The sequence below is a fragment of the Diospyros lotus genome, chromosome 9 (assembly GCF_014633365.1).
Source record: "Diospyros lotus cultivar Yz01 chromosome 9, ASM1463336v1, whole genome shotgun sequence".
Lineage (NCBI taxonomy): Eukaryota > Viridiplantae > Streptophyta > Magnoliopsida > Ericales > Ebenaceae > Diospyros > Diospyros lotus.
Window position 1 is genome coordinate 5066305 of NC_068346.1, and position 18202 is coordinate 5084506.

Genomic DNA, 18202 nt, shown 5'->3' on the forward strand with positions numbered 1-18202 from the left:
GTGGGGGCGCTCTTCCCACTGGATTGCGATGGTTGCCGGTGTATCTTCTTTCCTCTATCTTCTTTACTTTCTTTTCCCTTGCTCTGCTATCTTATAAAAAATATGAATACTTGGTGGGGATAGACCACCACTGGTCAATGAATAATCATGGCATCTTTGGGGGGTTCTCGATTGAGCTTGTGGCAGCTGGCAAGCACCAATTGTTTTCTTTATTCTTTTATAAGTTGAAAAAACAAAAAGAGAGAAAAAGAGTAAAATAATTATTATTTAATAACAGAAAACATCAACAGTGCAATTTACCCTTATTTTCTTTGTTGAAAATAATAGTTGCAAATAAGTAGTCTTTTTGTAACAGTGTGTAACAACCATTCGATTTCTTGACAAAGGAAGCATTTCACAATATTGTCTACAGTTGTATTCATTTGAAATCTATATATCCTTTCTTAAAATTATGCACGTAGACATTTTATTAATTTACGCTTGATAAAGTTCAAATATCAAAGCACTCATCGACACTCAAAACACCAAACTTAAGACGAGAAAATTAAACATATATAATCAAAGGGATACAATTACTTGCTCAATTCATAGAAAGGAAAGAACTTTTTCTAAATAGTTGATGGATGGATACTTGAAATTAATTAGTTTAGGGAAGTGCATATCTTTCTTATGATTCCATTTTGACCGGTGAGAGGATCAATATCTCCCATTTTGATCATTGCAGCTGCAAAATCAGACTTAAATCTCGAAGGTTTTTTACTATATTCTGAGACGATACTGTCAGCTGATCCTCCATTGAAAAGCACTTGATCCGAGTGAAGAAGACCCTTCTTTTGCATCAGATTCTTGTAGTAGTTGTTGTCAAATGAGTTGGGTGTGACCAAATCAAGAGGGGCTAAATTGCTATCTTGGCCGCTTGCTGGGCAACGACGCTTTCTTGTGCTAGCAAAACCGGCATCAATGTCACTGCCATTGCTGTAGATCCTCTCGCGAAAAGTTAAGCATTGTGCTTGCCCTATGGTATGCGCCCCTGTATTCAAACAAGCACTGTAATGCGCCGGTTTTCAAATATACAACGATACAAAATACAAGCTATATCACACATGAGCATTATGAAAATTCTTACCGATAAAAACGAATGATCGAACCTGAAAGTTAACTAAAAGCTAAATATCAAAGATTTCCACTATATATATACACTAATACAAGTATAACCGTGGTACACAACCTCAAACTAATGAAACCCATAATAATAACCCCTTTTATTACGACATCTAGTTCTAAGAAACGACATAAAACCCAATGATTTACAATAGCTCTTTTATATAAAATTTGTAATACACGAACAACAGAAGGTAAGCTAAGCTTCGGCCCTCTTTGCCTTTTCTCTTGACTCCGGGATACCTGACATGTTTGATATACCTAGAACGTTGAATATTTCAAGGGTATGAAACACCCAAATTAAATAATTACATCTAAGTGAGATGGTTTAGGAAAGAAGATACATGCGTGTGTATGCAATCAAATGTCATCAAATTACCCCATGCCAACATGTCCAAACACCTCAGCCCCACGCTGGCACATGGTCATCGACCACACATGTTGACCCACAAGCTTGCCACAACCACAAATGTTATGATGCATAGAAAATAGAAATGATATGCTTGGAATAAAGGAAACATGAGATGTAAGTCACAAACCACACACAAATGAAACTAAGAATGATCAAGATGAAGCAAGAAGCATGCAGAAATCACTTACATTGGCTTTTTACCTTACGAGAGCATTGTTCACAGTAGCGAGTCTAAATTTTTTTTTGCAAAAAATACGAATTTCTGTAAACCAAACATCAAATATTCATACATAAGATTATTCTATTTTATTTAACTTATTTTTTTAAAAAAAATTTATAGGGAAAAAGGTGTAACATTCCGCATCAAGTAATAGGAAGGACCGGAATAACTTACCTTGATGGGCTTACGCGAACTTCTCAGGAGTCACCTATCCTTAAGATTTCCCAATTCAAGCACGTTTAACCCAGAAATTCTTTACCTACATTCAACGCAAAAGATATCCAGCACGGTGTTATTTCCTTTCTTACTTATTCTCCATATATACTACTATTCTCTAGGCTCTTGGGATATTACATTCTCCCCTCCTTGAGCACATAACGTTATCGTCATGTGACCTTACAACTGGTCCCAAATCTTCTTCCCTTTGGGGGCTGCCATTCTAGAAGCTTGTCAAAAGCCGCTCATTGTACAAGCCCTCGAACCCCAGCACCATTCCCTGTCCTCATCGGATCGCCTTCACCAAGGGTTGACTCTGATATCACCTGTAACATCTCGCATCAAGCGATAGGAAGGACTGGAACATGTTACCCTGATAGGCCTATGCAAACATTACAGGGGTCACCCATCCTTAAGCTTCCCCAGCTCAAGCATGCTTAATCCAGGAGTTTTTTGCCTATATTCAACACAAAATGTATCCAACTGATATTGTTTCTTACCTTACTTATCCTCGATATATACTACCCTTCTCTGGACTCTTGGGATATTACAAAAGGAGTATGCACGCGCCTTCACACCCAGCTGGAAGGAGATCTCACGCGTCTGCACATGCAGGCAGGGCTGGAGCGTGCATTGCACGTGCTGGTTGTCTTCTCCGGCGAAGAGTAACGCAATGACGACCAACCTCGGTGTTTTGCTATTTTTTCACTTATTTTAACTTCGATTCGACCCCCGTTTGTTCCTATGGCTTCACCTCTCTTCCCTTTACCCGATTATAAACTTAAATTAAACTTACCTTGTTGTTTTCTGGTGACTCAAGCCTAGATTCTACGAGTGCTTTGAAACCCCGACAAACTTGATCTCTCCCTCGTTTCTTAACGAAAACCTTCTCTCTTTCTTTCAGAATACTCTCCTCACCCTCAAGAGCAGAATTCTCTCCTCAAATCAGCCTACCCTCACCTTAATCCTCTTGAATTGCTTCACAAACTTTCCTAATGTAACACCCCACTTTCTCGGAAGTAATATAATTTGGGACAATTCTAAGATAATAATTTTTTTTTTCTATTCAAACTACGACTAAACCACATCATTCCTCATATCCATCCCAAAATTTTCATACATCTATCTTGAAAGAGAATCATCATAAATATCAAATGCGGAAGCTAGAATCGAAGCTTAACTTTAACATTAACAAAAAATAAGGTTATACATCATCATTCATCAAAATGTTCAGAATTTAAAGTAGCAGAACTTAAATATATGGGCTACATAATATTCAATCATTACATCATGTACTTTGTAAATGCCATTTCATGCCTCATTCATCCTTGTTTTTGCTATAATCTCCATCTGGAACGTTTAAATATTCTAGAGGCAAAGTCCAAATTAGATGATGAATCATCTAAGTAAGGGAACAATAAAAATATTTCGTGCATGGATGCAAAATGTCATTTTTCATTTCATTTCGGTTTGAGTGAATCACACCTTAATGCTGCTCCCAATTTTTATAGCTTCCTGCAACATGCCGAGGTGTATGGGTGCACCATTGGAAGAGCAGCAGTCCCGACCCGTACTCTCAAACCCTTATGCGAATGCAAGATCAATAATATCATTGTGCACATATGCATATTTCATCTTCAATACATGTAAATGCAATTTACATGACATACTCACAACAAGGCATGACAACATGATAAACCATTTACTTAAAATCAGGTTTTGGGGTCGAATCACTTACCTTAAACATATCACAAAATTTATTGATTCTCGTGCCAAGCTTCTAACATAATCTGGCCATCATATTTATTCAAGAATATCAATATTCAATTTTTCCTAATTTTCTCGTAATTTTTCTCTATTTTTCCTTAATAAATCCCCTAAATTTTTATCAAATATTTCTCTATAAAAATTCATAAAATAACTTTCCTGATTTTCTAAAAAATTTTACTCACCTTAGCATAATCTCTCAGGCTTTCTCGATATGCGTGCCCTAACCTCGAAACGCGTGTCCCAATAATTTCCTGACTTTGAGCATACACTTCTAGCGCTAAATTAATTCCTAGAGTTTTTTAAAATTTTTGAAACCTTTTTCTTAATTTTTTTCATTTTTCTTCATTTTCTTTTCTTTTCTTTTTTTTTTCTTTTCCTTTTTTTTCTTTTTCTTTCTTATTTCGTCTACCTCCAGCCTCCTACAATGCGCACTACCATGCGCGCATGGCCCAGCTCTGTCGGCCCTCCTTCGCACTTCCGTCGGTTGTCACACCAGCCACCCTCGACCTTGCCACAGCCACTGCTGGCCACCTTCTCGCTTGCCTTTTTCCGCGAGGCCAGCTGTTGCGGCTGCCATGGCCGACCAACGCTTCCTGCGCTACTGCTGTTTCATCCTCCATCGTCGATTCCTGCCTCCGGCCACCACTGCTTGCGACCAGTTCTCTTCATTCTCTCTCTATCTCTATCTCCCTCTTCATTTCTCCAAAACCCATCCCAATTTATAGAGATCTTAGCCTTGGCTACTACTCCATTACAACAACTTGGCCACCACGTTATACATCACATTTCACCTCTTATGTAATACGTAAGAATTTTCAAAGGATTCAAGAGTAATTTATCTTGGGGTAAAAATATAATTTTCAGGTAAATTAAGGTTATAAGGTAATTTTGATATAGTTATAAGCAACCGAATCGAACCGTAAGGAATACCCTAGAGCCAAGATATCTGAGGAGAATGATACGGTATTGACGAGCGTATCAAGGCATGATTTATGGCATCAAAAGAAATCGAGTCGGAGACAGTTTTCAGTACAACTATGATTTGGGCTAAAAAATCGAATTGTTGTAGGAGACTTCTGAAAAATCAACAGAACCCCAAGGAGGTTCATATTTAGTATGTAGAACAATCTTTCAGTGGTTTCGGGTTGAAACAAAAAGGTTTACGGTCAAAACATAGATTCAGGCCTAAGTGTAATTTCTTAATTCTGCCCGGGAGAGGTCAAAATGACGTTATTCTCGAATCTTCGGGGATGAAATGAAAGGTATAGAGCTTGAGGGTTGTAATGGAACTATTGGGAAGCTTAAGAGTTTCAAGGAAATGACCAAAGTGAAAATGAAAATTTGTAGGGGGTTAAAGTGTAATTTTTACAACTTGAACAGTGAGGTGACTGCCATGGTCGACCAGCCACCTTGCTAGTCATCGACAGTCACTTTCAAGCCATGGGAGGCTCGAAGAAGGTGATAAGGGATGCTCAGGGTCGGGCCTAGGCCGATATTAGCCTCAAAGATGGCTGATTTTTTCATATTTTTCAATCATTTTTGGCCGAAACTTGGTGAATAATTTGAGGGTTTGAGTGATGATGTTTTGGCTCAATCTGGGGAAGGTAGAAGCCTTAGAGGCGCTGGGTTGTGTAGTCATGAGCATTTGAGAGCTTGGGGTTGCCTATAAATAGAAAATTTAAGGTTTGGCTGAATGCTTCAAGAAATTAAACTCTCATATCTGAGAGTTCGAGAAAAAATTGAGGGTAGCGGATAAGGGGCTTTTATTCCCCATGTCCAAAGGATCATTTCTAGAGAATTTGAGCAATTTTCATTGAAAGTTGGGGAGACATGAAGCTTTGTCCGAAAATTGGGTTTCATTGGAAAAGCAATTTGAGGAGTCCAAAAATAGCTCCGATCGAGCGATTTGAAGCTATTATCTTGTAGATGATGAAGAAATTGAGGTATTGATATTTTCTGTAATTAAATATGATTTATAGAATTGTTGTGCTCGAGGTTAGGTGATTTGTGCGACTTTTGAGGTTTGGCACGAAAATTGAGGTCAGGTATGCAAATTGAGGCAATGCCTATTTTTCGAGGTGTTCTGAATTTAGTGCAAAAGGTAAGTGGTTTAATCCAAAATCAGTTTTATGCAAATGATTATATCATATTGACATGCTATGTTATGTTATGCATCATGTAAAGTGCATTTACATATATTGATGATGAATTATGCATAAGTTCACGATGATATTATTGATCATGCCATGCATACGAGTTTAAGATTAGGGACTGGCGCTGCTACTCTGCCAAGGGTGTACTCATACACTTCGGCCTGGTAAGGAAGCTGTTAAAATAGAGAGTAGCAGTTGAGTGCGGTCGATTCAAACGAAAAGAATGATATTATGTTGCATTGCATACACGCATGAGATATGAATGATGTACCCTTACTTAGATGATTCATCATCTAACTTTGGTTTTGCCTCTAAAATATTCAAACGTTCCAGGTGGAGATTATAGCATAAATTAGGATGAATGAGGTATGATATGACACTTAGCAAAGTGCAAGATGTAATGATTGAATGTTATGTAGCCCATGTATTTAAGTTCTGCTACATAGAATTCTGAACGTTTTGAGGAATGGTGACGTATAACCTTATTTATAGTTAATGGTAGAGTTAGGGTTCTAGGCATGTGATGACGTGGCTGATGGATTTTATGTGTAGATCCGATGTTCTGATTATTCATGAAGATTTGGTTATGTTATGTTTCAAAGTCATGTTGAAAAACTTATGTTCTGTTGATAAATAGTCTTTGATTTTGGGATATGTTCGAAGCGATTATATATTATTAATATGGTTCGATGTATGCTTAAGTTCGATTCATGCTTTCGCTATTGGTGAATACCTAACCTGACATTTATGATGTATGATAGTTCTCATGCTAGGTAGGTAAATGGGAAATTTTGAGAATTAATATAATGTTGAGATTGTTTTTAAGAAAAAAAAATGTCCAAAATTTCTTAAGTTATAACATACTTGAGAAAGTGGGGTGTTACACCTTACCTCCTAGATTTCTCTCCTCAAATCTCGTTGACACTAACCTTCCAAATCTTGCATAAATCTCGGCCAAGCATGGCTATGAAGTTGCAGAGATATGGCAGTCATCCACGCGTGCTCGCGCGCGCACACACACACACACATATATATAAATATATATTACATAATAATGATAAAATTATACATTTAAATCTCAAATTTCATCCTAAATTCATTGGGATAATTTTCTAATTGCAATCACATTCTTAAATATTGAATTAATTTGCATTACGATACTGAAAATCCAAAATTAATAATTCAAACCTTATTTAATAAGGACGATTTCGTCCTTGTGTCTTACCGAACATTTGTTTCGTCCCAAAACCATTTCAGGGTTAATCGTTTCACAAAACCCATCTCAGGATTTCGTTGACTTCTCAAGAGTCCCATACGATGATTCAATTTTTCAGCCTGAATCAAAACTGTACCGAAAATTGTCTTAATTCCTACTTTTTTCAATACCATAAATCCTATTTCGAGATGCTCATTAGTACCATATCAATTTTCTTAGACAACTACGCTTCGGAACATTCCCTGCAGTAGATTCGATACTGATAATTATAAAAAATTATACTTAAATCCCTAATCTTTTGATAATTTCACCCATGACCCTAAGTTAAAATTACTCTTAAACCCCTTTTGAAAATTCGGGATGTTACACCTAAAGCCTTATTTATAGAAGGCTCCGGCCAACCACTTTGCACCACATGCCATCCTACCTAAGGTGTCATTTATGGGGCTCCATGATTACCTCCAATGGTAATTTTGGCTAGTTTGTTCGATGAATTCGTTTTGGGTTTTTAAAAATTACACTTTATCTCGAAGTTTTGTATATTTGCACTTTGATCCCTGGGTCTTTTAGAACTTTGGCTATTTATGTAGTTCCTTATTTTGATCCCAAATGTCCTTAAGAAGAGGTTTTCTTGCGTCTTTTATCAACCCCTAAATAGTTTCTCAATATTTTTAAGAAATCACATCTTTTTCCAAACTTATCTGAAATTATATTTTTATTTTTGAATTCTTGTGATTCTTTCAACATATCCTACTACCTAAGCACACGAGTTTCATAAAAATCTCAAGTATTTAGATCGTAGTATAAAATATCTACGTTAATAAGCCAAACCAAAACGAAGGAAATTGAAGGTTTGTTGGATCATGGGAATATTTATGGAGGTGTGACGTTGTTTTCTAATGGTAATAAACGAACTAACCTGACAAGGTCACCATGTCCCTTGCGCTGAGACCCTTGGCAGCAAAGTTGGAGGTAAGTTGGACGAGGCTGCTATTAAAACTCGGAAGATCACTCTCCGCTAGAGCTCGGCTTGCAGTGGTGGAATCTCTTCTTCCTAGCTTCACTGTCCATGATGGCCCTCCAACCTGAAGGTTCATTCATTAACATAAAATTAACCAGTTGGCTTCCTACTAATTCTATCTCCAAAGGAAGCCATGAAACTCCATTAATTCGCTTCTTCTATAAGTTACGTATTTACATGTTGACGATATTTGAGATGCAGATGGATAGATGGCGTTTACTTACAGCAGCTGAGGCATCGCGGGCTGCGACTGCAAGTACGTCAGCGCAAGAAACGACGCCAGGGCATATTTTCTCCACCTTGGCCTTTGCTGTATCTATGACTTCGTAACCCCTGACAGAATTATTATTGGGGCCGGCACTCCTCTCGCTCGTGGAAGTAGCAGCTTCATCCAGCAAGATTGATGCATCACAGCCCTGCATAAATAATATTCATGAGCATTCTTGGTTAATTATCACATAAGTTCGATAACACCAACAATAATATTGTACAAGCCTTCTTACGGCGGATGTTTTAGTAATTAATTATATACCTGAACGAAGCAATCGTGGAAATGAAGGCGAATGAGCGAAGCTGCCATGCGACGCTCGCTTGAAATTGCTTTTCTGATAGAGGTTCTGATGGTGGAGAGTGCTTTTGGACAGGTTTGATCGTAGAAGGTGGAAGATAACTGTGCATTAGAAGGTGTGTTGAAGAGGAAGAACAAGAGCAGCAGGGCGGAAACAATAGAACTTAGCAGTGCTGAACTCATGACTGATCGAAACTAGCTAGCTAGCTAGTTAATGTAATATGTTTTGCTTGTTTATCCCAATTCGTTAACCAATGGACAGCACAGCAGCCCCAAAGCTCAAAAGCAAATTAAAAGAAGAGTACTGGTAGCTAGCTAGCTAGGAAGCAAGGTGATTGAGAAAGCAATTAAGGGAAGGCATGTATTTATAGGGCAATGCAGAGGCTTGATTGGCCAAAAGTCTAATCTAAAGGCTAAAGCCACCACACCAGCACCAGTGTTGCTGCAACGCGTAATCTGACCTCTTCGTTTTCGGCTGCTTGTTTGGCATGCTTTTGGTAAATAAATGGGTAGTAGAATCTGTCTAATAATCCTAATTAGTACTTGACATTACTATAAATTAATTTTTTTTCTAATATAAAAACCTCAAAGCCTAAATCAAACAACGAGAGTTAGCTTAACAGGAAAAGAGGCCTCTAAATGCCTGAAGACCAACCAACACAGAAGATAAGAGGTAGCAACACTTGGGCCAAACAATACAATAGAAATATAATATGTGTATTATATATAGTTATGGCCAAACAATACAACAAGAGTGGAAAAATACCTTATGGACATAATGTCAAGTAACGCTACATTATGTGTATTACATAGGGATCAATACTTATGCATAAATAATAGAAATATAATATGTGTATTATATATAACAACACTTGGGCCAAACAATAGAAATATAATATGTGTATTACATAGGGATCAATACTTATTAGCTTCTAATTAATCAGACAAACACGTAACGCTACATTATGGACTCATATACCTTAAAAGGAAAATGATGAGAATGGCAAAAGGGTGTCAAATTTTGCGTTCCACGTGTTCTATTCAAAGTAATTCCTGTTAAAAAATTCACACACACACACACACATATATATATATATATATGCTTGAGTTCGTCATTACTGGTAGAAGTCAAACCTTTTTGACACATCCGCTACGTCTCTCTATCTTTTCTATCCTCACTCTCTGTGTCTCTTTTATTAATTTATTAGAAGAAAAATCAAAATTGTCTATGAAATTAAGAAATTTAATGCAATGAAATAGATTGAAGAGGTAACATTCACGTAATCAATCACACATTAATGATGAGATATAATTATTTGGACAGTTTTTTCTATGAAATTAAGAAATTTTTTTTCTCTTTTTCTACAAACATATATCTCAATCTAATCATTGTTAACTAAATATAATAATAAATTTTTAGCCGCCGGTGAATGTCTATCTCGAGTCTGGAAGTCATTAGGGGTGTAGGATGTCTCCCTTGCAGTCTCTCCGATATTTAAATTGGTTTTCATAGAAGAATTTAAGAAAATAAGAAAGTTTAGTTTGAGTGGAGTTTCGATGAAATAAATCATCTCTTATTTATAGAGATTGAAGTTGATAGGTGAAAAAATATGTATGTCTTTCGTATCTTTTGAATTTTCAAGTAAAAATATTAGAGATGAGTTTAATACATTCTTAGACCTAGTCGGAGAGGCCTCCGAGAAGGACTCTCGGAGTACCCAGTAAAGGTCTTCAGGAGAGTTTCTAGTGAACAATTTTATCCAGAAGGCCTCTAGGACTTCATTTTTTATTCTTCTTCTTCTTAGACCTATCTTGGGCCCACTTTCTTAAACACAGAGCTTCCTTTTGTAGACTTTTTCTTCTTAGACCTATCTTGGGCCCACTTTCTTAAATACAACGCTACTAATTAATAACATATCTTTAACACAATTAGAAGTTGTAAGTGATTGATAAATACATATTTTTTTACCTTATAATTTTAAGTCGTCAATGAGCTATTTTATTATCCTCTTGATGTATCACTAACATAAAATTTAAAATAATTTATACATGTATATAGAACTATTAGGTCCATCTAACCTCAACCCTTGCTAGAGAAACTATTCCCAAAACCTCAACTCCTATCCATGTGATGAAGCTCTATTTTTGAAACTTTGTACTTATCAATTTTCTATTTTGAAAACTTGTAAACATGCTTGGTAATACAGATTTTAAGTAGGAACATTGGTATAACGTCAACAAGAAGATTTTTAGCAAAGGTTTCTGTAAATGGGCAGATGACCTAATAAACTGTCCTTATAAAGGGTTTTTAGGTACAAAAAGAAAAATATATATAAATGAAGCCTAGAGAAACAGTCAAGTGTTCTAAGCCCTTAGCAATTTATTATTCATGACATCAACATAACTACTTGTATGTGTATTATATTCATTCTTGTCGCTATAAAGTTCAAAGTCTTCAAGACCTCATATTTAGGGGTAATTAAATTGTTATCCCTATAAATACGAATATATTAATATTAAATATCATATAAAATATATTAATATTAAGTGTCTAAGAAATGGGTTCGGGTCAACCAACCAAGACACTGTCCCACTTTTTAAATTATGAACATAACGCGGATTTAGATGGTGATGGTGATGGTGATGATTTGGAAGATACATGCATGCTGATTGTCTTGGATTTATGGAAATGTTATCTGAATCTATGCCTTTAACTCACATACTTCTTGCCTAAACAAGATAAAGGATTACTTTTTGGGAGATATTAATAAGTGAAGTAAATTAATAGCATTTGTTAAAATGAGTAATATAAAGTTGTATTAAGATAAGATTGACATATCTTTTGAATTAAGATATGAAATAATTAAGATAAAATTAAAAAATATTTCAACATTTTCGAATTATTTGTTACAAACAGATACACATGTCATCATTTTCTTATCTATAATGATCAAGATAAATTTATCTAGAGAAGAGAGAGATAAATTTATTTGAAAAAACTTAGATAAAAAGTTACGTGTTTTCTTTTTCAATGGTTGCTAGATAAATTTAATAAATATAATGAAAAATACTTTTGTCTTAAATATTTTCTATATCTTATTTTTTTTAATCTATATCTTAATTAACAAATACTATTTTAATTAAAAATTTTAAAGTTTTATTAAATTTCGACAACTAGACATATATTAAGGAACTTGTAGTATGTCTATTGTCTCCTTAAAATGTCAAAAAAACTTTTAAAAAGAATATAAAAAAAAATCAAAACTTAATAAATACAAACATAAACTTATTAGAGAGAAATGTGTGGGTACAAAGAGATGTATAGATAGGTAAAGATATATATAGTAGTGTGTCTAGAAACATATATAAAAGGGTAATGGATGCATGTAGAGAAAGGGTGTTTCGACCTAAACTGAGCATTTAAGGTATATAGTTCATTCAAAAAACTATATTAATAGTAGAAGAGTTCAATAATTATAGTTCATCCAAACGAGTTCTTAATATATATATATATATATATATATAAAAGATTGGTGACTTGTGTTACTGAGGTATAAATTAAAACATAATGTCTCTCACTTGTTTTGGATTTTTAATAACTTGGGCTCCACTTAATTATTTTTTTGCCTTTGAAAGATCAGGAGGAATTTATATATATATATATATATATATACACACACATAATGTTGAAAGATCAAGAGGAACTTATCAGATTTTTAATAACTTGGGCTCCACTTAATTATTTTTTTGCCTTTGAAAGATCAGGAGGAATTTATTTTGAAAGATCAAGAGGGACTTATCAGATTTTTAATAACTTGGGCTCCACTTAATTATTTTTGACCTTTGAAAGATCGAGAAGAACTTATATAAATATATATAGTGGAAATTGCAAAAACTAATCACCTATCAAATACAAAATTCATTTTTAAACCTTTTTAAAAAAAAACAATTTTAATTTTTCAAATAACCTAATTACATGATATACCCACTTTATTAGATTTGACCATCATTTTATTTAAAAAATAAAAAATAAATAAAAATAGTTAAATACCAAAATATCATCACACACTAAATCTACAACATTATGCAACTACTAAAATACCATCACCCAACCTCATTACCATTCACAAACTCACCCATCGCCATCTCTCTCACTATCGTCAGCGACGGCTACTGTATAATCGCAACACTGTCGTCGCCGCCGTGATTGTCACCATTACCACCACTAATGTAACATCCCGCATCGAGCGATATGAAAGATCGGAACAACTTATTCTGATGGGCCTACACAAACTTCCCAGGAGGTCATCCATGTAATACCCCATGTTTAGATAAAGTTGCCACGTAATTTTAAATAAGTTTAGAATACCAAAAAATTGAGTTGATAGCAGTTATAAGTACCGAATCGACTGCAGGGAATGCCTCGGAGTGAAATTATCGAAGGAAAATTATATGGCCTCGACGAGCGTATCGAAATAGGATTTATGGTATTGAAAGAAATCAAATTTGGAACGATTTTCGGTACAGATAAAATACAGCTGCCATTTAAGTTGTAAAATCGAATCGTCGTAGGAGACTCTCGAAAAATCAACGGAACCCTAGGGGGGCTCCGGTTTTGCGTAATGAGCAACCCTTCAGTGGTTTCGAGATGAAACAAAGGTCCCGAGAGGATGCAATGGCAAAATCATCTATATCAAGTAAAATTTAAGTTATTACCTGTGGATTTTTGGTATTAGAATGTAAATTGATTTAATGTTTAAGGGCATAGTTGTAATAAGGGAATTAATTAAGTAGAATTAAAGTGAAAATTGAAATTTAAGTGCGTAATTTCTCTTGATTAATAATGTAATTCATAGTTATATATATATATAAGTTGCGTGTCGGTGCACGCAAATGGCACGCCTCTGCAACCGAAGCCATGTTTCTCTGCAATGGACTGATTCTCACGCCAAAGGTAGGGAAGTTTCGCACGCAACAGGGTAAGGCCAATAAGGTGAGGGAGCAGTCGAGCGCCTATAAAAAGAGATGCAATTGGAGAAGAAATGGGAGCAAGGCGGCAGAGAGAAGTGGCCGAGAAATGCGAGAGGGAGAGAGAGAGAGAGAGAGAGCTTGGTCTGGGCAAGCGAGGGAGATCGAGAGGGAGCTGCTGGTGGCCAAAGATAGTCGCGAAGAAGGCCGAAGCAGGCTGCAGCAGCAAGCGGCAGCCATGGCCGCAAGCTGCTGCGGTGATGAAGAAGCCAGTCACGGCCGGTTGTGGCCGTGGCCAGCTTTCAGCGGGCAGAGGGCGACCCATCAAGTTCGCGGTGGCTAGCAGGAGCAGGAAAGGCTTGAGAGGCGGCTAGAAGAGGCAAACCCACGGCCATGGCAGCCATGGCCGTGAGTTCGTGACTGGGCACGAGGCAGGGGAGGCCGCCAATGGCGGCCGCGAGCGTGATGCGCGGCTCGGTGATGGTCCGTCGCGGCTGAGGGCGGCGGCAGCAGCCAGTAAGGGCCGTGGCAGCAGGCGGTGCGACGGCTGAAGGAATTGGTTCGTGGGTCACCGGGGAAGAAAAGGCAGAGGCGCGGTGCAAGAAGAAGAAGAAGAAGGGAAGAAAGAAGAAGAGGAAGAGAAAGAAGAAAAAAAGAAAGAAAGAAAAAAAGGAAGAAGAAAAGAAGAGTTGCAGGCGCGCATGGCAGGGGCGGGAGGAGGAAGAAGATGGTGGAGAAGAAGAGAAGAAATAAAAGAAAAAAAAAAAGAAAGAAGAAAAGAAAAGAAAGGAAGAAAATAGGGAAAATAAAAAAAAATAAAAAAATTCTAGAAAATTCTAGAAAAATTGGATTTGAATATTTCCTAATATTCCAAAGATTTTGAGCAGGAAAATAGTTCGGGCACGCTTTTCAGGAATATGGCACGCATACCGAGGAAACCGAAGATGCTAAGTCAAGGTGAGTAAAATTCTCTAGAAAATTTTAGAAATTCCAAAATATTATTTTATGAATTATCGTAGTGAAATATTTGAGAAAATATTTTAGAAATATTTAATCTGAATTTATTGAGGAAAAATAGGAAGAAATAGAGAGAAAATTATAGAAAATGCTAGAAATTATGAAAAAATAAGTTTTAATGTTTATTTAAATAATTATGGTGATTAGGATACTTTAAGGCTGAATTTGAAGAGACTCGCGCAAATTTTGAGGTTAGCACGCAAATCGAGGCAATACACGGATATCGAGGTAGCCCGATAAGTTCTAAAAGGTAAGTGGTACTTCCTCGAAAATGTTTTCCTCATATTAACATGCCTTGATATGTATCCATCACGTAGAATGCATCCATGACATGACTATGAAATGCATAAATACACGTTGATGTCATTGATCACACGCATATGAGGCCGTAGGGAGTACGAACTGGCACCGCTGCCTTACCAAGGGTGCACCCATACACCCCGGCTTCGAAAGAGGTGGTCGCTAAAATAGTAGGCAGCATGAGGGGTGCAGTTAACACCTACGATGAAAGACATTGCATACACACATGACATAGCACGATGTACCCTTACTTAGATGATTCATCATCTAACTTGGGTTTTGCCCCTGGAACATTCAACGTTCCAGTCGGGATTTGCAGTGATGATACAGAGGTTGGAGATGTGTAGTGACGCGAGACGTTAGGAAACAAGGAAATGTGCCAGGCTATGTTGTAATATGAATAGTTCAAGAATTATGTACATGCATTTATTTTCAAAAGATTATGTAATAATTTTGTAATAAACACTATCTTCGGTTATTTATGTAATGCCATGAGCAGGTTCGGTTTAGCTTCCGCTTTGTATTTATTTTCTAGTGTAGATATCTCGCACTAGATAAGGTCTTAGGGAATTTCGAGATAATGTAATGATAAAAAAAAAAAGACTAAATTTCCTAAGGCATAACACGCCTTGAAGAAGTGGGTTGTTACAATCCATCCTTAAACTTCCTCTGCTCAAGCATGCTTAACCTCAGAACTCTTTTGCCTACATTCAGCCCAAAAACTATTCTGTTAGTGTTGTTTCCTTCCTTATTCTTAATATATATTACCATTCTCTAAACTCTTGAGTATTACATTCTCCCCCATTGAGCACATGATGTCCTCGTCATGCAATCTTACAACTAGTCACAGATCTCCCCCCATTTGCATGGCCGATGTGGGATTCGCCTAAGGTGCCTACACACCCCCTCTAGGGACTCGGCATTTTTGCTAAGGTTTGCCCCACCACTGTGCTTAAAGGCTCGAGGGTTAACTCTAATATCACCTGTAACATCTCGCATCGAGCGATAAGAAGGACTGGAACAACTTACCCTGATAGGTCTACGCGAACTTCCCAGAGGGTCACCCATCCTTGAACTTCCCTAGGTCAAACACGCTTAACCCCGGAGTTCTTTGCCTACATTCAGCCCAAAAGGTATCCAACTGGTGTTGTTTTCTTCCTTACTTATCCTCGATATATACTAACTTTCTCTGATCTCTTGGGTATTACAACTGACACTAGACGAGGTTAGATTTTTTTGTGTGATTTCAGTGAGGAAAAATCAAGTGGAAATGGTCATCGACGACGAAGTTTTCGTCGGCGACGGTGATGCTCGGTTGTTGGGTTTCGTCACTAATGAAGCCCAACCATCGAGCTTTGTTGGGGGCTTCCTTAAGAAGCCCCCGACCGTCGCTGCTATAGACGAAGCCCTATCGGGCTTTGTCTACAACGAAGCCAAATCGAGCTTCACTATAAGAAATTCGAGATTTAGCGACAGAAATTTTCTTCGCTATTTTGTGACAAAATTGCAATGGATTGCGAATTTTTTTTTTTTTTTTGTGAGGATTAGCAATGGAATTTAGTGACAAAAAAAATTTTGTCTCTAAAAAATTAAAAAAAATTTTAGAGACAAAATATTATTTTTGTCATTAAATTTTAATAATAAAAAAATTAAAAATTAAATTTTTATATAGCGACGAAATTTATTTTTTGTCGCTAATTTTACTGACGGAACATAAATTCCTTTGCTAAATTTTAAAATAAAAAATTTAATTTTAATAAAAAAATAAAAAAAAATTAATTTTAACGATGGATTTAATATTCTGTTGCTAATTTTAACGACAAAAAGTTATTTCTGTTACTAAAAAATAAAATTTTAATTTTAAATTTTTTATTATTAAAATTTAGCAAAGAAAGTATTCTAATTTTAGCGACAAAAAGTTGTTTCCATTGGTAACTTTAAAAATAAAAAATTAAAATTTAATATTAATTTAAATAATAAAAAATAAAAAAAATTAAAAATTAAAGTTAACGACGGATTATCCAACTCTGTCGCTAACATTAATTTTTTAATTTTTATTTTTATTTAATTAATTTATTAATATTTAAATTTGGGATGAATATTTAAATATATAAATATTTAAATTTTATCAAAAATTAAATATATTAATGTATATTTAAAAAATTAAATATACATTTAAACAGGAGATGAATAAAAAAAAGTTAATTTATAAAATTTAAATAAATATATTAAGTTTAAAAATCATAATATTGTTAAATTCAAAATATATCAATTAATATATTTCATGTGTATAAAATAAAAAAATATTAAATGTATAATAATTAATTATTTGTAATATTGATTAAATGTGTACAAAATATAAACAAACAGTACATTTGAAAAATAAATAAGAAGTTTAAAAATTATAATATTATTAAAATTTTTATTATTTTAAATTTTAAAAATCATAAAAATAAAACAATATCGAGGGATTACATTATATAGAAAATAGTTTAGAAGCTATCTTATCAAAATCTTCCTCTCTATAAATAGGAAAATTTTTTAATAAGCTAAAAAGTTTAAAAATCATAATATATGGATGACATTATGTCTTATACTTGATAATAGTATCATATGTCATTATCTAATATATAGACATATTAACATAATTAAATATATAATTAAGTCATTCACAATAAACAACTAGAGAAGTGACATGTGTTATTCTTATTAAAAACTAAAAAAATATATAAATAAATATTTATTGAATATATTTAGGTAGTGTTTGTTAAAATGAGCAGAATAAGAGAGTATCGAGATAAGTCCGAAATGGTTTTCGAACGAAGATATGGAATGGTTTTTCCTCCTAATATACTATAAAGAAACCATAAGGGGTTAATTTTTATTTTTAAAATTTAAGTGTTATGTATAAAACGCTAATGTTGATCAATCAAAAAGTAAATATATTTTCATATAAGTTTAAAAATTCTAATTCAGATCTCTCGAGAGAGATTTACCTTAAGTGCGGTGGAAGTTTTGAATTTTTTATTTTTTAAATTTTTTTTTGTGAAATTCAAGATTTACCTTAGTAATTTGTGGATGTTCTGTAGGTTTCGTTTAATATAATTTTTATTTATAAAAAAAATTAATTATTTGAGATAACTAACTATTAATAAATAATTCAATATATCAAACTAATTT

General features: G+C 35.0%; 1 protein-coding gene across 1 annotated transcript in view; it reads right to left on the minus strand.

Annotated features, from left to right (window-relative positions):
* Positions 1 to 375: 375 nt before the first annotated feature.
* LOC127810592 (lignin-forming anionic peroxidase-like) overlaps positions 376 to 18202 on the minus strand; it is a 39885-nt gene continuing 22058 nt past the window's right edge. The window contains exons 2-5 of the mRNA XM_052350140.1: positions 8702 to 8929; positions 8394 to 8585; positions 8068 to 8233; positions 376 to 1030 (exon numbers count right to left, since the gene is read on the minus strand). Coding sequence (XP_052206100.1) covers positions 642 to 1030; positions 8068 to 8233; positions 8394 to 8585; positions 8702 to 8920 — 966 coding nt within the window. The 5' untranslated portion in view covers positions 8921 to 8929 and the 3' untranslated portion in view covers positions 376 to 641. The remainder of the gene's footprint in view (positions 1031 to 8067; positions 8234 to 8393; positions 8586 to 8701; positions 8930 to 18202) is intronic.